The sequence below is a fragment of the Melospiza melodia genome, chromosome 14 (assembly GCF_035770615.1).
Source record: "Melospiza melodia melodia isolate bMelMel2 chromosome 14, bMelMel2.pri, whole genome shotgun sequence".
Taxonomy (NCBI): Eukaryota; Metazoa; Chordata; class Aves; order Passeriformes; family Passerellidae; genus Melospiza; species Melospiza melodia.
In genome coordinates, this window is record NC_086207.1 from 20,672,718 (window position 1) to 20,697,520 (window position 24,803).

Sequence of the window (24,803 nt, forward strand, 5' to 3'; positions counted from 1 at the left end):
TCCTTAAATGCTAGAAATTAGTATAAATGATTGATAAGTAATATCTCCAGGGAAGGAAACTATACATCCTCCCTGGGTAATCTGATCAGTGGTTGGTTACTCACACAATGAAGAAATTCTTTTTGATGTTCAGGTGGAATGTCTCGTACAACAGTTTCTGCCCACAGCCCCCTGTTCTGTTGCTTGGCTACCTCCTCCTTCCTTTGCCTCTCAGCCACTTCCAACTGAGGCTGGCTCAGAGACATTCTGAGAAGCCAAAACTGCTGTGGCAGCGTCCCTCAGGGCAGTGTCCCTCGGGGCAGCTGGCATGTTTAAAATCAAGAAGCTTCTTATGTTGCAAAGGCCTGGCATCAAAAGATGGACCCAGTCTCAAGTGCCCAACTCAGGATCAGGCAAAACTGTGAGAGCTGAGCCTTCCTGTGAACCAATTCCCCCTAACCACTGGGGATGTGCTTCTTCTCTTACTCCCATAAATGTGTGAGTCAGATCTGTTTCATGGTGCAGCTTTCATGTTATTCAATGTGCTGTGACAATTTGCCATTTTGCTCTGGGACCTCACAGCTTGCAGAGCAGCAAACAACAGTCTTTTAAGATAAAATGCAGTACCTTATCTCAGCAGTGAAAAGTACAAATCTCCACTTGGGAGGGACAAGTAGTATCTGGAAAAACAGACAACTCTCCTGTGCCATACGAGCCAGCAGCATTTACTCCATTTCTCTCGTGCCCAGTCCAGTAACTAGAGATGACCATTTTTATTACAAAGCTAGAACTGTGCAGACAGAATTCTGGATGAAAACTTAAGGCTAGAATTTTAAAACTCAAAATATGCCAGAATAATCTTGCACAAGCTAGTATCATGTGTGCTTGCACGCACAGAAAAAACAAAGTAAGAGACAATTCAAAAAGCTGGATGCCAGGCTCCCTCATGGCCTGCAGCTTGCTTAGATTTGAGCTCAGATTGTGTTCTTACAAAGAAAGGCTGAGAAGATACCACATGTGTGTGGTTTCCTCTTCTTACCTGATGAGCCTGCTGGAGCAGCTCCATCCTCTCCTGAAGAATCTGGCAATCATATTCTCTGCTCTTCCTCAGCATCTGACGTCTTAGCTTTTCTACCGCTGTCCTCAGCTCTTCCTGCTGTTTTTCAGTGAGTAGTTCCCCAAACTTTATCACTGTTTCTTGCTGCAAAGCATTGTACAAGGTGGCTTCAAGCTCCTGGATCCTCTGGTTGATGCAATACCAAAAGTCAATTAGAGATGAAACATGGTTTAAAGCACATTGGAAACTGGGGGATTGGTGGCAGATTCAGACCCCTGCATGAGAGGCAGTCCCTGTGCTCAAGTGTGCAAAAATGTGAAAAACTAAACTCAGAAAATGGTTCTATGTTCTGAAAAAAGGATAGGAACTTTTATTTTTAGAGTATTCTAATATTAACTTTCACTGAAATCCTTCACTTCTACTCTTTTTTTATGGAGTTAGAGTTGGACGGAATGTTTCTATCTGAAGTGCAAATTATTTCACCAATTCTAAAATTTCCACCTGTTGCCCTAAAAAACTCCAGCTGGACAAGCCAATATTAATGAGCAATATCTGCCTTAAACTGACACGAGTTTCAGACTTCAGGAGATGTGCCTTTTTATGACATGAAAAGGTGAGCTAATGTGTTGAAGCTGTGCAGATTGCATGCTAGTACTCAGAAGAAAGAGGAAAGAACAATTTTTTAAAAATCCAATACTAACAAAAAAGCAAAAATCTCTCCTCCTGATTCAAGAAAAATCTGCGTGCTATTGCAGAGCTGGCCAGTAGGTGCTGCAGAATTTCCTTTGTACATACCATGTACGCTTGGTCAAGAGCTTGCTTTCTGTAGTCTAATTCTTCCTCCAAATAACCTTTTATTTTGCAAAATTGCTCCTACAATGAAGGATCATTTGGACAGAAAAACAAATTAGTTACTCCAAATACTTTAGGAATTTTTATCAAATCATTTACAGATATCTAATTCAGCAGGACAAGAAGATTGGTTTTAGACTGATACTCAGCAGAGTTATTAATACCTGACTCAGCTAGAAAAGAAGGAAGGGCAAATAGCTGTAGATTGCTCTTGTAAGTGAATATGTCTGATGTACATGGAACTAAATCCATCCTCTCTGTTGGCTTCAGTGGTACTGTTTGGCATTTCAGTAGTGAAATTTAGGGTGTTCTTTGTGATTTTTCTAAAGATACTTCCTCTGGCATCAGGAATTACTCTTTTTGTGCCTCCTCTTATTTTTGAAGAGGTGTAAAAGTGGACTGAACTAAAGAGGAACTAACTATACATTCACATTTCTTGGGAGCAGCTGCTGTGCTTTATCTTATCAGTCCACCTTAAGCTGAACCGACTTAAGTACAGACATATCACAGGAACAAAACAAGCCACTACTGCTGTCTAATTCTTGTAGTTATGTTTGTTCATCTTGCAGGCTGCTGCCATTAACTCGAATAAGAACAGGGTAAGGTATTAACTTTACTTAGTGTGTAATGAAAGCCAACAGTGTTATGATTCAGTTCAACAATTTCTCACATGCTGGTCCTGAATAAAATGCAATACAATAGCTGATGTTTAGGCTGTGAATCTTATGAGACAAACAATGCATGCACCTCTGAAAATTATTGAGAAACCTTTGAAGCCTCGGTACTTGTTAATAAACAGTCATCCTCGTAGAAAGAGAGGCATTTTTTAAACTTTTACTCTTTCTGTTACTGTTATTCTGCATGTGAACTGGACCAGGAACAATTTTATGGATTCACCAATAATCAGACAAAAGGTGCATAGTTCATTTGTCAATACACTTTCCTAGTTATTTTTTGGCACATCAAGTAAGTGTGACACAATCAGTGTCCCTAAAACGTGTAGTAAGAAAAGTTTTCTTACCATATCACTTTCCAGTTCCATCATCTTCTGATGCAGAGCAGCTTCAGCTCCCTCAATCTGCTGGATCCACTGGAGAGAAGACAATGAGACCTGTAACCTGCTGTGTTTTCTAGCACACAAGCAGTGCCAAATGAGCTATGTACAGCATCTTGTTAGTCTGTTTTTAGCAGCCTATTGCTGCGGGCTTATCTTGAGGCTGTTTGTGACAGAGGCCATGATGTCTGCATGTAGCACTAGGCAGGGAAGCAAGCAAAAGGATCACCACTGCTGGGTCACCAGAAGATGGAAAAGAACACACCCTTTGATGGACAAGGAACCCATTCCATCCCATGCATAAAGGCCAACAATGGGTCTATAGCATCTCAAAAATAGCTTAGTTGGCTTTATGGCAGTTCTGTTTGAAGCAGAGGCATTGTTGTGCAGAATCCTTGTAAGCTGTCATGTTGAAATCTGCGTGCTGCATTTGAGCCTTAGAAAGCAATTTTAATCACTCTCCACTTTCTTCCTAATTTTTGAAACAAGAAATACAGACACATACTTTCAGTGATATTTTGGCATACAGATCTTTTGGAAGCTTTAGAAATCTCAGGACTGTAAATCCCAAACTTTATCTAATTACAGCTTAAATTTCTGATGATTTCTCATTCGGTTTTCAATTGCAAGTTTTGTTTCATATTATTTTTGTATTTGTAGTTTTTTCCATTGCACAGCTTGGGCCAGCTCAGTTTGTTATTTTTGCTGCTTCAGCAAGGTGTTTAGGACTGTGCTGGCACAGTTTATTTTATTTGGGGAATACTCCCAACAGTAGAAAGTTTAACAATATTGATGACAACAACAGGGCAGAAAATGTGCAGATGAGGCTTTAGATAACACGTGAGAAAAGCAAGCATGTGATTTACCTTTTCTGCCAAGGACAATACCGTGGACGCCTGAATTATGGCCACTTGTTCTTCATTCCTTAAATTCTGTGAAGAGATTAACAGGAAAGAGGAAAATTGGCAGCAGTTTCCTTCATGAACAAAGACGATCCAGCCTACAAACCAGCTCTACAGTTTTCAGAGGATACCTGTAGTACTGAGTATTCAGTTTCCATTGAAACATTCAGAGTCTGTTCACATATTATATTAAGAAGACCACTAGTTTTGCCTTTCTACATGATATGGATTAATTGTATCATTCATTCCATTACACCTTAAGAGAAATGTAAACTAAAATTAGACCCATTTGTTTGTCTTCATGCTAGTTTTACAAAGCTGAATTTCCATTAAAGCTTTTGTAAAAACAGTGCTGATCTACATCAGCACATGAATGGACAATAATGATCTTTTGTTTTTATTTCTTATAAACTTTTTTAAGACGTATCTAATGTTGGCCAGAGATACAGCATCTCTTTTACATGAGCAGCTAAGCCCTCTTAGAAAGCCACAGGGAATTTGATAATTCTTGCCTATTTGTGAAACTGTAAGAAAGAATCCTAGTCCTGATGAAGAGTGGTTTACTCAGACTGCTGAATTCCTTCATGTGTTTTCCTGAGTGAACAGGGCCCAGTCCCAAATATTAGTAGTCTTTAGACATTCTTCCCAGTCTGCTAAACCGTACAGAACAGATGCATAATTTAACAAGTATCTTTGAAAATAGTCATAACTATACATAAAACTTACCGCACTGTACAAAATGCAGCTTGTAAAGACAAAATATCTCCCATTTCAACTTACCCCATTATCACCTAGGATGTCTAACTGCTTTATAAGGTCTGGGATGCTGACATCCTGCAAAGAGAGAGTAAGGTAAAGGCATGGCATCCACCTTTTATCATGGCTGTAATATCCATCTATCCTATGAACAACATGGAAGTCGGCCATTTTGTTCTATCCTATGGAAATGCATCATACATTGATTTCAATTGCCTTTGAACCAGATTTTATCATTATGGAGAGAATTTTGAGTCTAATTGAACTGTGTCTGTCACCACACTCTTACATTAGACCATTTTTAAATACCTAAAGTCTAGTGGAGTTATTTGTAATGGATTATATGGGCAGCACCCACCACTCCTCCCACTTCTCCTTAGGGAGAAGCACTCCTTTATACAACTGACCTACCTTAACCCCTTCCTTCATGCAGTAGATCTGTAGAGCACTCACACCATCTGAGAATGGGTGAATCTGGAGATTAAATGGTGGGGACCGTCTCTCTCTTTCCTGCAAATTAATTGAAAAGATGCTAGAGAATCTATTAGAATGAAGGAGATGCACATAGAGAATGCCATAGCTGCTGTTTCTATCATGCTTGGCTTGCAAAGCCAAGCTCTTCATTCTATAAGCCAAGGAAAGAATCATGTAGACCTAGTCTGAAAAAGTGAGCCAAGTCGGACAGGGTCCTAAATCCAATGTAACTACTTAACAGGAAATTATTTGATAAATTATGCCAATTTGCAAACTGGCTGTGGAAAGGCTGTCACCTAGCTAAGATTCAAGTGATTTGCTTTATTAAGTGTTGAACAACTGTACATGATTGTAAGTACTCCCTTTAGAAACAGGTGTTTGACTTCAGATATTGGGAGACTCAGATTACATATTTTCCTCATCCTGGTATGCTACACATTCTAACATCTGCGGAAAACCATATGTTCAAAAAAACTGATCGACATAGCTATTTATAGACCTTTATTGCTTAAAATTTACAAATATTTCTGCAGTTTTAAAGGACCAAAGACAAGAAAAAAAAAACTGAAGATGCTATTTCTCATTCCTTTCAGGTATTCAGGCAAGCATGGAAGTAAAGATTAGACTTTAGTTTCACACATATTTTTGGTTTACGAATACGTAATTCATTTGATCAGTTCAGCTCCCTGCCATATGGAAACACAGCCGTCAGGTAAAACTGTAGGACAGTTCTATGAATAAGGGGCAAGTCTGACACAGCATTAAGTTATGAGAACCAGGAAGGTCTCTGTGTGGCAAATATATTTGCCCTTGGACAGCAACTGAAAAGAACAAATAAAAAATAAACCATCTTACACTGGGGAAGAGAGCAGGTGAAATTTTGGTTGGCTGGCACTCCAAAGAAGAGTCTGGAACTAGAGGCAGTCTGGGAAGAGGAAGCTTGAGGTCCTGCAGAGGCTTCTAAAGCTCCTGCACCAATGTCCAGTGTCACCTGAGAGACTGTTTGCACCCACTGCAGGTCATGTAAGAGCTGCTCAACAGGGAATGTGTCCAGTGCCCGCAAAAGGAACAGCACTCATACATGGGCAGACAGGCATCTCCAAGTATTAGAAAAATCATGCCCACAGGTGTGGCAGCTAAGAGGCACACTCATGTTAATCAGTTAAGCATGCCTTTGCACACTGGGCACATGGCTCAGGCTAAAGTGAACCAGCTGAGTATGGTGCTTACTATTTCCAGGATACTAGAGCTGACATACTTCAGCTCACAATTAAAAATGCTAGGCCTGATTTGTTACTCTGTTTTATTGCTACAACACTTGTGTAAATCCTTGATTAAAGCCGGTGTCCATGCAAGTGCAGTCATTTAATTTTCTACCAGCTCTACTGCAAGAAGCACATGCATCACCTCCAGCTCAAGGTTGCGGAACTCCAGCAGCTCGTTCTGGTCTCGCGCATCCTGCAGCTCCTGTTGCAGACGGTTGTTTTCTGCTTCCGTTTTCTCTATCTAACAGAAATATGTAAAATCATCACCTGTGTGACTGTTACAAGAACCATAAAGTATTTGGTGAGTAGTAGTTGAGGTAGCATAGCCTGTGCAAAATCTAAACACTTAAGATGTCTCACAGGATCCAGATAACCCTTCAGAGTGAACATGCAAACCTTTGGAACATACCTTGTCTAAAAGCTCTTGGTTCCTCTTAATAAAAAGCTGCTTGTCTTCCACCCAGTGTGAGTCCTGTTGAATGAAGTAGTAGTATTACAGAATAGTCAAATTCCATAAGCTGTGCACATTTATTGAACATTGGAGTCACAATATTCAGGCTTTAACATCCTACAGGAACAAGCTGTCTTTTACAGAACAACAACATTTGAAGTTTACCAAGGTGTAGCAAGGCTTCTGAACTCGCCAGATCTGCATGTTTACTGACTGGCAACATTACATCTCATGGAAGTTTATACTGAAGTTGTGCTTGGTATTTTGTAAGCAGAGCGGGTAAGATACAGAATAGGGGAAAAAAACACACAAGAATTACTTACCTGCCCTTTCTGAGCCAAAGTTTTCTCCAGATCTTCTATTTTGGCTTTATACCTCTGGACTTCAGCTTGAAGTTGCTCCTGAGCCTGTTGAAGTCAAGCACCACATTAATGAGTAACAAAGCCAGCAATGTGACTGGTATAAAAAGGAAACCAAAACCAGCAGAGCCTAGCTTCATGCTGTCAGTTCCACTGAGTGAGCAACCATTAGAAAGATTCTGACTTGGTGAAGTTTTGTGCCACCCCTTAGACTGACACACAGATGACACAAGAGAACAGAGCAGTGGATCAGCCCCAACTCCCCACCCAAGCCTGCTCCACCATGGATTGCATTGGAGCAGCAAAACACAAGCTCAGGTATTTGGGGTGCTCTGCTCCAAGATCCTCATAAGGGGCAATCCCTAAATTACAAAAAAAGTGCTTAGCAGATCAGAGTGGCAACAGGTAGTGGGAAGAGGCAAATTTAACAGCCAGGGGGTTCTTCAAGAGCTGACTCAACTAAATACTAAAAAAACTGGTATTATCTCACAGCTAACTGCTTTGAGCAAGAATTTGGGCTGGAGACTGCCTGAGGTTCCTTCCAGCCTGAATGATTCTATAATTTTATTAGAGGGACAACATTTTTAGCCTTGGAAGTTTTACTGTAGCCTGCATCATATTAAAATTTAAATGTTTGCACTTATCTGTTAGAAACATTCAGGTGTTCCTAAAGTTGGTGCAATGTGCGCCTTTGTGAAAACCCACAGGCCTTCATTTGCCTTTAAAACCCAACTCCCATCACACCTAGACAAATTATGAGAAAACCCTTGTGATTCTGTGTCAGGCTGCAGAGTTGTCTGCTTTGGCATGCCTGCCTGACTGCAGTTTTCAGGTTTAGGTGGAGGACAGCTTCCTGTAAACTGAGTGATTGTGTCCATTCTTAATGGTCACTCTCTTTCAAAATGTACTCAGTAAATGAGTGAACAGACATTTCTCAGTGTTATGGATGCTGTATGTAGCACCATTCCATTGTATGTCCCTTTGAGGGTTTCTTGTCCTGACAGCAATGAAATACTGTAACTCTCAAATACTGACCCTGGCTTCTCTTTCAGCATCTATGACCCCTCCTGTCTGTTCCTGCAGCAGTGCATACGCTCTCTGCAGGGCCTGGTACTCCTTCGTCAGCTGTCGAAACCGCAGCTCTGACTCTTCTGCTGCTAAACCCTGAAGAATAAGAAGTGACATGTCTAAGCCATGGAGAGCAAAGCACTGTCAAAGCAAAGAATGCAAAAGTGATTTGTTAAGCACAGTAGCTGCTTTACAGGTCTTGATTCGAATAGTGTTCTGGATCACAGTGAGCTTGCTGTGATCTGAAATTAAAAAATGGGGAGATTATACAGCATTTATATCACAGTATCAGCTGAGTTGGAAGGGACCTACGAGAATCATTGAGTTCAACTCCTGGCCCTGCAAAGCACCATCGCCAAGAGTCACTGAGAGAGTGGTCTAAACACTTCTTGAACTCTGTCAAGCTTGGTGCTGTGACCCCTTCCCTGGGGTCATTCCAATGCCCAGTCATGCTTTGGGTGAAGAACTTTTCTCTAATATCCAACCTAAACCTCCTCTGACACAACTTCACGCCATTCCCTCAGGCCCTGTCACCGGTCACCACAGAGAAGACATCAGTGTCTGTCCCTCCTCCTCCCCTCATGAGGAAGCTGGAGACTGCAATGAGGTCTCCCCATAGTCTCTTCTCCAGGCTGAAGAGACCAGGTGACCTCAGTTGCTCCTCATACAGCTTCCTCCCAAAGCCCTTCACCATCCTTGTTGCTCTCCTTTGAACACTCTCTAGCAATTTAATATTTTTCTTATATTACGGCACCCAAAACTGCACACAATAGTCAAGGTGAGACCACCACAGAGCAGAGCAGAACAACAGGACAATCCCCTCCCTTGACTGACTGGCAATGCTGGGCCTGATGCCCCCAGGACTTGGGTGGGCCCCTGGCTGCCAGGCCACTGCTGACTCATATTCAACTTTCTGTCAGCCCCTGGGTCTCTTTCAAGGCACTGCTTTCCAGCATCTCATTCTCCAGTCCATCTGCAGATCCAGGGTTACCCCATCCCAGGTGCAGAATTTGGCACTTTCCCTTGCTGAACTTCATCTGGTTGGTGATGGCCCAGCCCTCTTGATTCATCAAGGTGTCTCTGCAGGGCCTCCCGGCCTTCGATGGAGTCAACAGCTCCTCCCTATTTTGTATCATCGCAGAACTTGCTCAGTATCCCTTCCAGTCCTGTGTCCAAGTAATTTATGATGAAATTGGAGAGCACAGGGCTTAAGATGGAGCCCTGCAAAACCCCACTAGTGACAGGTCGCCAGTATGATGTCATCCCATTCACTATAACTCGTTGATATGTCTTTAAGCTACAAGAAATGTGATACGTTTCCTTGAAAGATGAGAGGAAAAAAAACCACCTCAAATTGCAGGGTAGTCATATCAAAGACTCTACAGACTATACTGTGGAAGAAACTCTCAGCATTTTAGTATATGAGTAATCAAAATTAAAGTCAAAAAGTATTTATCACTCAGTATGCACTATAAAATCCCAAGTGTTCTTGAGAGCCTGAGAGCTTGTTTTCAAAGTCATCTCTTGAAAACCTGTAACTTGTCTGTGGAAAGAGTCAGATCTTACCTCATCCAGATCATCATCTGGGGTTGCTGGTGTCCTGTCTGTTCTATATGAGGCCACAGAGGATGTTTCAGAGTCCATAGAATCATCATCATACCCAAAAACCGTATCCACCACATGTCTCTATAGAAGGAAAAGTGTGATTTCTGAACCTTCATGTAAACAGAGGGGGCAGTTGCTAGTTAATTAAAAGATGAGGTGTGAAAAGTGAACAGTGGGCTACCCCTGCAATTACCATCTTCACACAAACTCAAAGGAAACCCATTGAAGATCAGGTCTTGTGCTGGTGGAGAATAAGTTTGCAGACTAATTTTTCTAAGGGTCTGTCTCAGTCTATTTCGAAAATCTAATGTGAGCAGCAACATGCCAGAGGAAAAGTCTCTGCCCTTGCTGGAAGGCAGGAAAATTGTTTGCAAACCAAGAAGTTCTTCAGAAGACATCTATCAACATGCAAAGCGTCGTGTAGTGTGCAAAGGTTACACCATAAGGGCTAGAGACACGGGTAGAATAGGCAGCCCTCCTTCTTCTCTCACAGACACTGCTGATACTTTTAATGTCCAGGTGCTTCTCTTGCTGATATTGCTGTTGGATCATATGAGTGAAAGCTATGCTAATACAAAACTAACATGAAGGAACTTTTATTGCATCTTTCCAGGACTACCGTAACTGGCACCCATTATAAACAATTGCTCATGCTCCACAGTTTGGCTGTATGTCTGACACCTCCCTATTGCCAATTTCGTAGCTGAATTAAATCAAATGAAAACTGTGAGATTTGTCCTGTGAAGACACAAATGCTTGACCCTGAAGGCTTGGTTTCAGGGTACCAATTTGAGCATTTAAATACTCGGCTCATGGATAATTCTGAAGACAAACTGATCAATGAGCAATTAAGATGCACTTCTTAGCAACATCTTTCACTCTGCTGACAGGTTAAAACCTTCCAAACCTGGAGTTTGAATCACACAAAAAACATGTAGCGAAGACGTCAATTAGCTTTTACATGTATTATAATTTTTGCTCATTGTGTTATCAAGTGAAAACAGTTGCCATATTCTCCAATGTTATAATCTCTGGTTTAGAAATAAAATTTACTGATGAAAATATTACTGTGTCTGCTGTACACCATTTCGCAACCCACACAGAAACAATGTGATGACACAGCTAGAATTTACTGGTCTGAAATTCCCAGTGTAGATAATGCTGTGTGACTTTCAAAGAACATGGGTGACATACTAAGGGATGTCCTTGGAGGACTGAATGCAACCAAGGAATCCCTATTTCCACTTTTTGGAGGTGGGACATGAATGCTGCAAAGTCATGCTTCACATCTAGCTGATAAAGGAGCTATGCAAACCACTCCTGACTACTCAGCTCTAAAATTGTTGTAAATTATACCAGCTTTGGACTTAACATAATTCAGAGTGATACAAAGGTTAGTCAAAGGCATGTAGAACTGAGCAGGAGAGAATGACACAGTATCTCAGGCAGAAATTTCCACCTGAAGAATAGAGATGCACAAGGATTTGGCTTTAGCCCATATGTGCTGTGAAAAACAGATTGCAAGAAAAACAATGAGAAGGTCTCTGATAATGCCAGTACCTCTCAGTATAACAGAGCCTGAGACCATACTTATAGATACCAAATGGAAGGACCATTATTACTACTGAGTAGGGGGGGCAGGCATGGGAAGGACAACAGATGGGACAGGAGCCCCATTTTGCTGAAAATAAAATAGCTGCACATCCTTAACAGAATTTCAAAGTGGATTTTAAAAGCCCTCTCAAAGTAACTAAGGAATTTATAAACCTGATCACTAAAGCAGATGTTATAATCCACAAAGCTCTGTTTAATCAGATTGTTTAAGTGTGTTTTCCTACACAGCCTACTTGAATACTGTAAATAAGAAACCATTTTTCATCTTACCTTGATTGGTTTTGAGCTCCTTTTATGCTTTCTCCGACGAATGAGTTTCTCCCTGTCCTAGAAAGTAAGATTAAAAAGTTACTCTCTCTTCTCTCCTTTAAAGCTGACAGATGGCCAAATACATGGAGGAAATAAATAATAAAAGTTCCAGTGACTCTGTCCATATGTTCAAACAGGAATCTGATTCCAGGTAGAAGGGAGGATTCATATCCAAATCTGTATGTGTGTCACCTAAAATCCACCTGAAAAACACCTTTGTGCATTTGCCTTGAGCAGCTGTCAAACAATAGGAGCTCAGGGATTGCCCTCTAAAATCACTGGGACGCCTGGTGCATGGTTTTGGGCACTGTATAAGGGGCCGTCTGCCTTCCATGATGAGGAGATGCTGCCCCTGTCTCAAAGGCATTAAATGATGGGAGTGTCGATCTCACCATTCCTAGCAGTGATACCTCGGAAGAGACAACAGCCTGTTTTGGAATCCTTCTCCTTCTCCTCAGTATCATAATGCAAAGTTCACTGACAAAGGAATTATCAGCATTAAATGACAGAAGAATTGGAAACCTACTGTCTAGCTGTACAAGCTTTTCCAGCACATGATACAGCACTGTGGGCCGGCCTCCTGTTAAGGGAACGTTTTCAGCATGACTTATTATAATGGTAAAACACCTCAGCACAGTCCTGCCTTGTGAACATGTAGGTACCTACCCAAGCTCCACAGCTCTTAGTCTGCATTCCGTTCTGGAGCTCAATTCACAGTGTTGTGGTTTGAGTTGTAGGGGCTGATGCTCCACTACAAATTCAGTAAACTGCACACATGCACACCTACACCTAAACATCTGAGGATGTTAAAAGCAGGTAAGGTAAGGTATTAATGCTCAGACCTCTAGTTATAAGAAAAAATACTATCAGCAATAAACTGTACACAGCAATCATTCCTAATTTCCTTGTGCTCTGGACATACCCTTGTTAACTCATCAATTATGTTCTGCTGTTCTATGACCTGAAGCTTTAAAAATTCAGTTTCTTGTTCCTCATTAGCCTGATCCAGGTCATTGAGAGATCTTAATTTCTTTAGAGGAGGATGTGATGTTATTTTTTCTCTCTGTGGTAAGAAGAAAAGATAAAAGAGATAAAATAAGATCCAGCAATTAAAAGACCACCTTTCAGTTAAAAACTAAACATCACCTTTAATTTAAGCTATACAGACCTTTAAATATGCTTCAGCTACACCAATTTTTTTAATTCATGTCCATCAGCACTTCTTAACAATAAAATAACACAGCACGGCTGAGTTCTTCAACCAGAACAATAAAGCTTTAGCTGTTTAGTTACCATGTGGCAATACAGCCTCTACATACCCTAGCTCTTCCTTGGCCACGTGTGGCAAATAGAGTTGAACCTGTGCCCTGTCCAGTGGGTAGGCAGATAGTATCTACTCTCACAACCTTACTGACATTCAATGTAGGACCGTACACAGTGAGGCAATGGACCTGCTTTACTCATGTTAAAGACATGCATTCAGTCACACCAGGAGGAAAGGCAAAAACTGTGATAACAGATCTATTGTAATCACAGCTCAATATCCTGCCTGCTCCTGAGCATATGTGGGAAAGGAGATGACTAAAACCTGTGAGAATTGCTCTAGTCACCAACAGCTTTTGTGATTTGGGCATCCATAGTGTGAAGAGCAGATGTCAGGGAGCTAACTGAGCACATATACACTGTGTCCACAGATATGCACCAGTGGTACTGCCCACTGATGCCTAATGCATGCAGATTCCCGAGTCCTTTCTCTCTGCTGTGGGAGACTCCAAGCGACTGTGATCTGCACTGCCACAGCTGTGGAAGAATAATTCTGATCCATGACACCTGCAATAAGTTTATCTGTCTTCCAGGCACGGGTAAATTGCAGAGTCCTTAAGTGGATTAACTGTGTAACACTAGAGTCTGTTTTCCGTGGGACAGGAAAGTGAATCTGATCAGCTCCAGCTAATCAGCAGGAAGGCTGCTCCCATTGCAGGGCACTTAGCCTGCTCAGGACAATGGCTACTACAGGTCAGGGCAAGGTCCATGAACACCTTTAGCAAGGGAAGTCGTCTCAGTCTGCCAGCTTACATCTGGCAACCCAGAACATCCACCTCCTTTTTCATTAATGCCAAAGCCACATCAGTGCATGTGTTGGAATATAGGGCCTGGAAGCAGACTGATAATCAAGGCAATCCCATCTGAAGGATATACAAACACAACTGTTTTGACCCCACTTCATATGGCCCTGACATAGGAAATGTATAGCCCTAACTAGATTTAAACACCACCATTCTTCCTTTCCCATATCCACCTACCACGCATATGTTTCATGGAAAGATTCTATGTGCTTAGTGCCATACCTTAAGTTTACTTTGTCATCATCAGCTCTAAAAGGAACATGTACATGACGCAAGAACGTCATTCTGGCTGAAAACATCACTCTTAACAGCTTCTTTTTTGAGTTCCAGATAAAAAATAGCACAGTAGGACATGCCTCAATGATATAACATTTTCCTCTTTTGTTTTTTTTAAATCATTGACATTCAATATTCTAACTTTAAAAATATAATTAACTGTGATTATACATTCATGTAAATATACTGCCCATGTATGCATAATACACAATGTTATGGTATGCAAATCTGTAATAATACAGACCAAAACCTGGCTCTATCTTAACAATAGTATTACACATTATATATAATGCATATTCTCTATTCATATACATCATGCATTATGCAGATGTGGCCACCAACACACAGATCCTCCAGTAATACTCATTTTGCTCTTCAGTACCAACCATTTCTATATTTTCTTTAGTGACTGCTTTGAGTTTATCTTCCATGCGCTGCAAAGACTGCATAAGTTCATCATTTCTCTTCGTGAGGCACTTGTTCTTTTCCAGAAGAGGTTTACATTGTTTCTCAGCTTCTCGGACACGCTTCAACTGGATTGATAATAGCAATTAATAATTGTCATGAGAGACACATAAATATACATTTAATTTGCAATCTTGACATCTATTTTGCAATTATGACATAAAGAACATTGAAGCTGGCTAAACTGATATGAAAGGAGTGCATTAAGACTTCTAGCTCAGGAATAAAAAAACCCATAGGAGTTCAATTTATCACCCTCATCCTTAAGCAGAGAAGTAGGAATATACACAGGTTAAATAGCCAGGGTCCTGATTCAACACACAGATATCACCACAGAGTAGACAATCAGATAAAGGGATCAATTCAAAGTTGCCAGTTCTTCCTAGACTCAGTACTTCATTATTTTCAACCTGGTCAAATACTGGACTACAGACCTAACAGACATTATTTCATTTACAAGGTAAGTCTCATCATGTACAAGGTAAGTTACCAAGCACATGCTGTGTGCTCAGAGGGAACAGAAGCATTCACACAGAGTCCTACAAGCCTTGCTGCCTCAACCTCTGATGTGATTTTCTACTCGCGTAATTTCAATTACGTTTTATTGTTACATTACTGTTTTATTCTAGGATAAAAAGTCCTCCTCAGCCTCCTGAGTGACGGGCCTGATGGATGGACAAGGCATGTTCATCACCAGCTTTATCCTTGGATCCTCCCCCTCCTTCCCTTCCCCATGGCTCTCAACCTCCTCTGTCTGCCAGCGCAAAAGCTCGCATACCAGCTCATTTCGTTCATCAACAAGCAACGTGTTCCGGTCTTCCAGCTTCCGTATGGTGGCATTCAGCTCTGCTATCCTCTTCTGGTTTCTGCGCAAGTCCTGTGCATGGGCAACAATGTCACACAGCTACTGATTCTCTTCAAAATACATGCTTGGGAAAAGAACCCTTAAAAAAACCAGTCAACCTAAGCTGTCATCATCAACAAATTATCTTTAGGGACTTTCAGAGTCCTGAATATGTTGGCAAATATATATATATATATTTAGGAGAAAGCGTCTGGTTTGGGGATACTTTAATTGAAAATTTTAAGCCATTAAAAAAATTAAGAGAAAACAACCAAACAGATGATAAATTTATATGACAGAGATAAAAAAGCTAAAAGATTCTAAATTTCCTTCCCTTTTCCTATAGATTGCTTCTATTAGCTGAGCCACTACCTCAGGTGAAAAAGCTAGGACAACCCTTTCTGTATCAATTACATTCACTTTCTTAGTTCTCATTTGTATATATGAAAATATGCTTTTAAATATGCATTGGTTGTGTAAACATCTTCTGTTTAGTCACACAATGAGTGACTTGTGTGCTTTGTGAATGACACCCAAGGGCTGTCTGTGGGAAACAGACAAAGAGGAGGATCTCCTAAGGGTCTCACAGATTCTCCACGCCCAGTGTTTGCCCCTCCCTGCTCATCCTGGTAATTCTATCTGGTTTTGAGGATGCATGTTCTAGGTAGTTAGGTTCATCGATGATTCTTTCAAAAGGGCACTGATTATTTAGGATGTGTTATATTTGTGACTAGAACAACTGATGAAAACCAGCAGTACAAAGTTTTGTCCAACTAGCATGCCCTCTGAAGACTCTATGGACATTAACTTGTCCGTAATGAATGACTGGGAATGTTTTCCTAGGGCCTGAGAAGGTATGTCAGAAAGAAACACACATCCACACTACTGTTTTGCAGAGACCAGTAAAACCTGCATACAGGGCTGCTGCAGTGCTCCGAACCATCTCCAGCCCTTCCTGGGATCTCTCTCTTGGGACTGCTCATGTTACACTCTGCCTCCTTCACCAAAAAGAGCTGTTCATCCAGAGCTTCCTTTTGCAGCTGCAGCTTCTGCACATAGCCTGTCTGTGTCTCCAGTTCTTTCTCCAATGAAAATATGATCCTGTCTTTAGCCTTGATCTCATCCATCTGAATGAAAGAAACACCAGAACAATATTACCATGTGAAGGCAACAACATTTCTCCAATTTGTATTGTGTGATTTACTTAAGAGCAGTGATCACCCCTCAAATCTGCTCTACCATACTGCACCAGGCCTGTAAAACAACACAGTCTGAGCCATACCCATAATTTGGCACCGGAGCACATTCATTGAGCATTTTGGCAACACAAGAATATACCTCTAGGATGCAGACCGTGAATCTGGGGAGGGGGGGAAGGTGGTGGTATCATTCTTGAGAGTTTAAATTCCCATTTATTTTACTTAAATTCTAAATTCTTTAATTCCAACTTTCAAGCTCAACTTTCTACCATTACAAGTAGGACCAGCTCTCCACATGAGAGTGTGTCCTGGTTCTGGCCAGGACAAGGTTAATTTTTGCAATAGCCAGAGGTTATTCTATATCATCTCATGTAATTTTCTGGGGATGGGGGAAGGACTCCCTTCTGGGTGAGGGTAGCATGGCTATGGTCAGGTCACAGGCTCCACGGTGACCATTTTGCACCTAAGTCACTCTCCTCTCTCATGTACATATTTCATTGCTGTTTCCAGTCAAGTGCTCTTACTTCAATTCATGATCTCATCTTTACCTTTTGTGCCTCCAATTCCCCTTTCTAGCCCACTGCAGGGAATGGGGAGTGAGCAAGTGTCAGTATGGTTTGGAAAGTCAAAGTGGGAGCACAAATTGGGAAGTTTCTAAACCATGACACAGGGAAACAAGTCACCTTTGCTGGTGTGAGCTTCCTTTTGTTAATTTTCCACAGAAATTACTGAAGGCTGCACCAAGGCCAACAAGATTTCTCCTCTCCTGCCATGTTTTATTGTGTTTAGGACACTGTAACACAGGCTGGAAAAACCAAAAAGCTGCAAGTGCAGATGCAAATGCTCTTTATCTAACCCTTTGCACCTTGCATGTATTAACAAATCAGAGAGCCAGATCCTCATGGATTAGACCACACTCCTAATCTGAGCTGTTAACTGCCATAACAGTGTTATTGCTGACTCACTGTGATCTATTTATTCCTGACAAATGACAGTGCAAAATCTGTAAAACTTTTTCAAAGTGAGTTGCATTGCAAGAGATCTGTTACGCAGAAAGAGCTAAGAGACAAAAAATGCAAAGTCAGTGCGGCCTAAGAGAACACATGAACTGTTTTGATTACTAACCAGGCGTCGAATATCCCTTTCACTCTCCCATTTGATCTTGGAAATGGCCTCTTGGTGGGACTGATGCTCACTCCGAAGATCGCCTGCCTTGATCTTGTCAGCCTGGATCATATTGTTAAGGGCCTCATCCACCTGCTTTTTGGCGGACTTCAGTTCAGTAATTTCCTGCAGAAGCTTAAGGCGCTCAGAGTCAAACTGTTTCCTGGCCTCCTCACGAGCCTCAATGGTCAGCGCAGTCCGTACTTTATCACTGCTCCCATCCCGCAGCGCGCACAGCGCCGACTTCAGGCGCTGGATTTCACTGTCTCGGACTTTCACCATTCTCGTCATCTCCTGCTCGTGCTGTTTGATGAGGTTCTCCCTCACCGCCTGCAGCTCCTTCATTTTCTCTTCATGGAGTTTGGCTTTTAGCTCTGTGATCTGCACGGTCTGCTTGCGTTGCTCCACTTCACGGATGCGCTTCGTTTCTTGAGTCTTTTCTCTTTCGAGCTTAGCAACCTACATTAAGATAAAATGAAAGTCATCTGCTGCCAATGTAACATTATCAAAACAAGCCCCCTCAGACACATCCATGTCAAACTGAGAAAAAACACCACTGAGACCCTAGACAATCCTCCATACTCCTAAAACAAAATAGAGGCCAGCTCCTGAGGTATTCACATAGATTATATTGTCTTTACTCAAACAAAAACCTCACTCTTCTCCAGGTGTCCTGCCTCACACAATGATGCTACATGTAGTTTTAATATTTCCTTCAGAAATAAGACTCCATATATATGTGTGCATTTGTGTAAAAGCTTTTTAACCCAGAAGTCAAATTCACCAGATAATTGGAGGGCTCAGAAAAAGCAAAATTCCTACAACTTTCACATACTGCTCCATTTGAGGGCCAGAGGTTTCTCCAACTCATAGCTCAGTAAAATGGAGTCTTTTCCAGAGAAGTCATAGGACATCCATAGTAAATGTTCTAAGTTGGTAAACAATCAGACCACTTTTTTTAGGAAAGAGTTGTGTGGCCTCTGCTGAAGTCTGTGCTACTATTTTTTCCACGTGTTTGCCTTCTTCAGCAAACACTTTTATTTAAAACTGAACTGTCACTCACCTTAGATTTCTCCTGATGCAGCTCAATTTGAATGTCTGTTAGCTTGGTCCTGAGGTCCTCATTGGCAGCCTGTAGGGCAACAATCAGTGCCTCAGGCTTTTCGCCCTTGCTCCGTCCTTTTTTTGACATGGTTTTTTATCAGAGAGTCCACACGTTTATTTCAAATATGGATTGCCATCTTCTTCTGTTCCTTTCAGTGTCAGTTAGGTCAGCAACTACTGCGTGACATTCCTTAAGGTCCTTGACTCAGCTGCTTTGGAAGCCCTGTTAAGAAATAAGACATACTATTATCTGTCAGCAGATGCTGCATTGGGACAGCTCACATGCTTACAGAACACAACAGAGAGCTCCCATATCCAAAACACTGCAATCTTTGCCTGAAAACCTACAAGGCAGATCCCAGCACAGTCATGCTTCTGAACACCAGCCTGCCACACTTTTGGGAATTCCATGCTTGCCCTTTTCTGTTCTCAGAAAGGGGCGCCATGCATTGAAGAGAGGTGTTCACTTACCATAAAGATTGTGCTACTGAGAGCACGAGATTGGAAGGGACAGGTTATTTACTCCAATCCTTGCAGTCTGAGGTAACCACAAACCAGATGCTTTAATCTCAAGAATCTACCAACAATATCATTCTCTTCCCCTTCCCAACCCCTAATCCTGTTCAAGATCCTGTGCCAAACTCAAAGACTCTCCACAACACTGCTACTACCTGTCACAAGAGGAATAGGCAAGTGAAGTCCTCAATCAGCATTCCAGGTCTCTGTGGAAAGAGAAATCTAGTAACATTCAAGGGCCTGTTTACACTAGAAATTGTCCCCATGGAGTGAGAAATGAATGCCTACGCCTTTTGGAAGATTAGGATCCTAATTTACAAATGAAGCAAGAAATGACAATATCACACTGTAGTCTAGCAATTGAGGTTTTAACATCTGGTTATGAACAGTAAAAAATAAAATTCTGGACAAACATCATCATTATCCCTGTATTCATTTTAATTTTATAGCATTATTATTCCCATTTGTGGCCCCTAGCTGAAATAATGTTTGGAGATGTGGGATATCAGTTTGGAGATGGGCAAAGCACTGAAACATTAAGACTGCAAAGAATGGGACAGAGCACAGTGTAGTAGTGGTAGTGATGAAATTTCCCAGCAATAATAATTATTGCTCCAGTGCTAGATTCCAGGCAAGCTTTCCTCCCTTATTGTCAGGTTGCACATTAATTTTTTATATTTTATTTGCTTTGGGTACAAAACATAAATAGAATTATCATTTCCCATGTTAAAACAGAAGAGACCTCCAAATATGAAAGAATGTTTAACTCAACAAAAACTTCCACACATCAGTTATAATTTTCTGCTTTCTGAGGGCAAGAGCAGATAGAAACCCTAACTCATATATGTGCTCCTCCCAACATCTTGCTCTCAGACATTTGGTTCTGCTCAAAGAGTGGCTCCACTGTGAAGAGAATTTACCTATGTGAACAAGCAAAACCTCCAATCTAAACTTGTTTTTCTCTGAGCCCAGAGCCAGCATTTCAGCTCTTGCCAAGACAACAATTAACATGCTAATCTGGAAACCCACTGATCCAACTCTCCATCAGTAAAAGGGAGCTGTGATTCAGGTTAGGTAACTCTAACATGAGGGGATGCTCCAAATCACAACCGCTGATCAAAGCACCGTGGCTCTAGATCCCAATCCTCACTCTAGAACCAGAACTTCAGAATGTGGCAAGCATGATGAGAGTATTATGAGAAGCTTTTTCATCCTTGGCAAATTCTCATGACCCTTCTGAGCTTCACCATCTCTGCCAACAATCTGCAACAATTCTGAGAGAGGCATTTTCTATTCCCTCAGAATGGTGAAAATCCCTTGGAACTAGAGGAGGAGTTAAAATGCTTACCTGCTGGAAATTCCAGTAGCCAGACTGGATTCACGCTTGTTGATTGATCTGGCCTTAGGCAATACTCTAAGGAAATAGTATTTCAACATAAGCTAAATCCCATTACTGCAACAGTGGGAATACCCAACTCCCTGTGCCTCCAAAATCTGTCTCATTTGCCTAGTGGGATTTGAATGAATCCTAAATTAAGTCTTTGCTTTGGATTTTATTTACCAGGTTTCATCTATGTTTTGCATTTTTTCAGAATAAAATTCAACCCCTAATTATTGCATACTATTCTGTGTGTGTTACGACACATAACAAAATACATAATAAATGAAAACTGTGATTAAAAGCATGAGTTACATTATTTTAGTATTTTATCATAATTCAACATGTCAACATCAACCCAAAAACTCAGCTCAGACTTGACAAACAGCTCTTCAGGACAAATCCTAACCACCCTCTGATTTTGACTGCACAAAAATCACTGTATTTTAGTTAGATTATTTCTAATCAATACCATAATAATTTTCAGGAATATTAAAATACCTTCTGAACTGAGCTCACAATATCCCTTGGATATGAGGCTCTACACAAGGAATACGAGATGAATCTGGTGCTGCTAGGCTGCTCATGCTAAAATTACCATTGGCCCTTGCTCTAAAACATGAACCAAAAAAGCCCTATCCAAGCTGATGACTCCATGGAAACAGTAAAAAGGGTACAGAAGCATTATTGTTACCCGCAGCAAAGCTAAGCAGATTTGTTAAAACAATATTCTAGTATTTTGTAGCTAAAATACCATCTGTCTCTTCCTCACACAGTTATTTTCCTAGAAGTTGGCATAACACAATGCACACAGAGAACACTAACAGTGATGAAGAAAATCCTGCCCTATCCTAAAAGCAAGTGGACATTTTTCAGAATCAGTACTTTTCGGCATAAGATGCAAATGCATACTGACTGGAGGCTCTACTTAAGAATGGCAGGATTGTCAGAACAAGGACAAGCTCTAACAACCTACTCCGTTCACTACAAGATGGGGGCCTAACAAAACATTTTGGTGGTTTTGTACTTCGCGCATTATTTTATGCAAGTGGATCACATTCAACCAACAGACAACATGCACCACCTAGAAGAGAAACACTGCAATTCATGGAGTTCATTGTATCAGCCTCTCCTTGATTCGATTTTAACAACCCAACAAAACCCTGTTTTATTTAATTGAAATGCATATAAACAAGAAAACAACAGAGAGAAAGCCCATGTCCCAGATCCTTCTCCTGAAATCCCTTCCTTTTCCTTCTAAGGCTATATGAATGATCACGTCTTGGCTTACAGACACCAGAGGAAGGTATCTTACATTCACTACTAAAAATTGTCAGATATTTAAGTAATTTCTCTACTTAAAGGAATAAGGTTAATTTTGGAAGTTTTTGCCATTTTTACCTCAGGTCTTGATACAGCCGATAAACACAGACATTGGTTTTGCATCATATTTTTAAAAAAAAATCTGTACTCTGGCCTCCCATATTCACTTTTAACAATACAATGATCTCTAAAATGAACTGTCTTCTTTGTTTGAATACCTTACTTCCAACTAGATTACTACCTTCTTGCAGTTTCTTATCAACTTGCAGTTCAATATAGCTTAAAAAATGTATTTTCTTCTCCCACTCTATTGCTCTCAATGTCTTAAAGAACCTCATGTACACATTGCTCTAATTTCATGTGTCCTGTATCCCTCTTGCCTTTTTCTTCCATTTTCTGTGAAAAGAGTATGGATGTTCCCATTACCAGGGAAGTTCAGCAAGATCAAAACTAGCAGTTTATCTCTTCACATTAACTTTCTAGCAGAAATCTAAACACATCTTCTAATTAGTCATTTCTATACATCTTTTAGACTCAAAATACCTCTAAAAATAAAAACATTACAAGAAATAGTTTTTTCTCATTTGCAAATTGTTGTGAATCTTGCCCTTCTATCATATGAGGAAAGATATGTTCCTTTGTCATCCCTACAGGCTGTGAACTCTTTAAGAATGGTCTGAAAGAACAGAAATCTTTTCCACCAGTGTCACAGCCCAGCTGACAAAAAAGTACCCGTCATGCTTTGCCTGTTTCCCAACAAAACAATCCAAATTAAAACATACCATGTAGTACCATACATGCTGACTTAGGTAGCTCTGCTCATAATGGGACAAACAGAACTTGAAAAATAAACAACTAGAATAAAGTGAAACTCATGTTAAATGTAGAATTTATCCTTACACTTTACTATTTAAAAAGTACCCCTGAAAATTTACAGGATGGTATTTAGCTGCTTTATAAATGAAAGCACCAGCTTCCATTTGTATTATGATGACCAGGGCAGCAGCACTCTCCTCCCATATAAGTAGGTGATGAACTGATTTCTCAGCTGGAAAAGGCGTAAGCATGAAACACCACCCACTAGATCCAGCTGAGATGCTGGTCACTAGATCCAGCTGAGATGCATGATGTGACAAAGCACAAAAAAAATTAAGACATTTCAATTATAAGGCATTCAGGAGAACGTGCAGTTTCTTATTAAGGCTGAAACCAGAAAAATATTCTATAGTAATTTCAGAGAGATCTGAATGAGCATTAAGCTATTGTATATAATTTCAAATAAATTTTCAAGGACAATGCTTAAATCCTCATTGCGTTCACCTAACATAGGCTACCATGCTGGTCACAGACACCCACCGCATATTCCAAGGAAACAGCAACATGTAGGTCACGCTGCAGCCCACAAAAATCCGTGACATAATGCAGAATGGATCTGCAAGCAGCCTTGGTGGACACAGCCGGGGCAGGGATGAACCACAGCAAGGGCACAGATGTTTGTCAGCTCTCCAGTGTGCCTCTGAAACAGGTACTGGACACACACAAAACTTACAGATTTATTCCTGAAAGCGCTTCCTAATTAATTACGGAGTCTTTCCTTAAGTTATAAGCTACCAAACAGTAACCAGCACAATTATTCTTTCAGATGTAAATAATCCAATCTTTTTCCAGTGCAACAGTCCCCACATACTCTTTGTTTGCCTAAGACTTATTGTAACTGAGCACAATTTCCTGTCAGAGAGGGGACATGAAAAGGGGATATTATTAAGGGCTATATTAAATTAGGCAGATTCTCAAAAAAATGCCTGCATCTCATTTTGTTCCTCACCAATGCACAGAGATGGAATAGAGCATCTTACAGAACCCTAAATATTAAGTACAAATAAATACAGGGGAAAAAAAAACCAAGGACTTACCTACAAATTACAGAACATAAAACAAAAATCACATTCATGTTCATGAAAATCTAAGTGCATGTTATGTATTAACATCATTATAAGTCTTTTCATAATTTTTGTACACCAAGTCTACCCCCAAATACCTGCCAAACAGTACAGTATTGATTCTCATTCATTTCTCTCACGTGTAACATTTAGAGTTCTTAGTATTTTGCTTACATTATAGAAATGAAAAATTAAAAGTATTTCTGCACCCACTAAAAAAATCAGCTTAGTGAATATTAGCAAACCAGCGCACATACAGGGGAAAAAAAATCCAGAAGCCCTGACTCTACCATTTCTCACAACTTTATATGCTCACTCATTACTGTTAACCTAAACCACCTGGTACCTCAATGCGATTTTCAACAACTGTTTTTTCTTTTTTTCAGTTTTAATTTCCATGTTATTTAGGCTCTTTGTTTACAATCCATGCAATGTAAGGTTTAACAGGTCTTTCCCTTAAGCACTTTAAGGAGTATTGTAATATGCAATTTCAAAAAATAAACTTATAGCTTGAAAAATGGAGTATGGGATGAAGATATTACCTTCTGGATAGAGATGGAAGAAATGCACAAAATAAAAATGTGAGCCAACATGCATTTTAGCATCAGCTGCCCTCAATTAATTCAAATAATTCACTATTTTTTATAAAATAATCTGAGATGCTGATATACTTCGTATTATCATTTTTAACTAAAAGATCTGCCATACTAGACTAGCTCTTCT

The 24,803-nt window shown here is 40.5% G+C and overlaps 1 protein-coding gene across 5 annotated transcripts in view; it reads right to left on the reverse strand.

The window, feature by feature from the left end:
* JAKMIP2 (janus kinase and microtubule interacting protein 2) overlaps positions 1-24,803 on the reverse strand; it is a 38,773-nt gene that overhangs the window by 9,723 nt on the left and 4,247 nt on the right. For 3 of the 5 annotated variants that reach the window (XR_010029510.1, XM_063169134.1, XM_063169136.1), the window contains exons 2-19: positions 18,883-19,146; positions 17,781-18,278; positions 16,374-16,583; positions 15,391-15,489; positions 14,534-14,680; positions 12,668-12,808; positions 11,707-11,763; positions 9,784-9,903; positions 8,185-8,313; positions 7,114-7,197; positions 6,749-6,811; positions 6,482-6,580; positions 5,012-5,110; positions 4,625-4,678; positions 3,809-3,874; positions 2,910-2,978; positions 1,832-1,909; positions 1,019-1,222 (exon numbers count right to left, since the gene is read on the reverse strand). Coding sequence is in view for 4 of the 5 variants with exons in the window: in XM_063169134.1 (XP_063025204.1) it covers positions 1,019-1,222; positions 1,832-1,909; positions 2,910-2,978; positions 3,809-3,874; positions 4,625-4,678; positions 5,012-5,110; positions 6,482-6,580; positions 6,749-6,811; positions 7,114-7,197; positions 8,185-8,313; positions 9,784-9,903; positions 11,707-11,763; positions 12,668-12,808; positions 14,534-14,680; positions 15,391-15,489; positions 16,374-16,583; positions 17,781-18,278; positions 18,883-19,011 (2,346 nt within the window). In the remaining variant the exon portion in view is untranslated. Of the gene's footprint in view, positions 1-1,018; positions 1,223-1,831; positions 1,910-2,909; positions 2,979-3,808; positions 3,875-4,624; positions 4,679-5,011; positions 5,111-6,481; positions 6,581-6,748; positions 6,812-7,113; positions 7,198-8,184; positions 8,314-9,783; positions 9,904-11,706; positions 11,764-12,667; positions 12,809-14,533; positions 14,681-15,390; positions 15,490-16,373; positions 16,584-17,780; positions 18,279-18,882; positions 19,147-19,594; positions 19,646-24,803 lie in introns of all 5 variants that reach the window. The other 2 variants (XM_063169135.1, XM_063169137.1) reach the window with 2 other exon arrangements.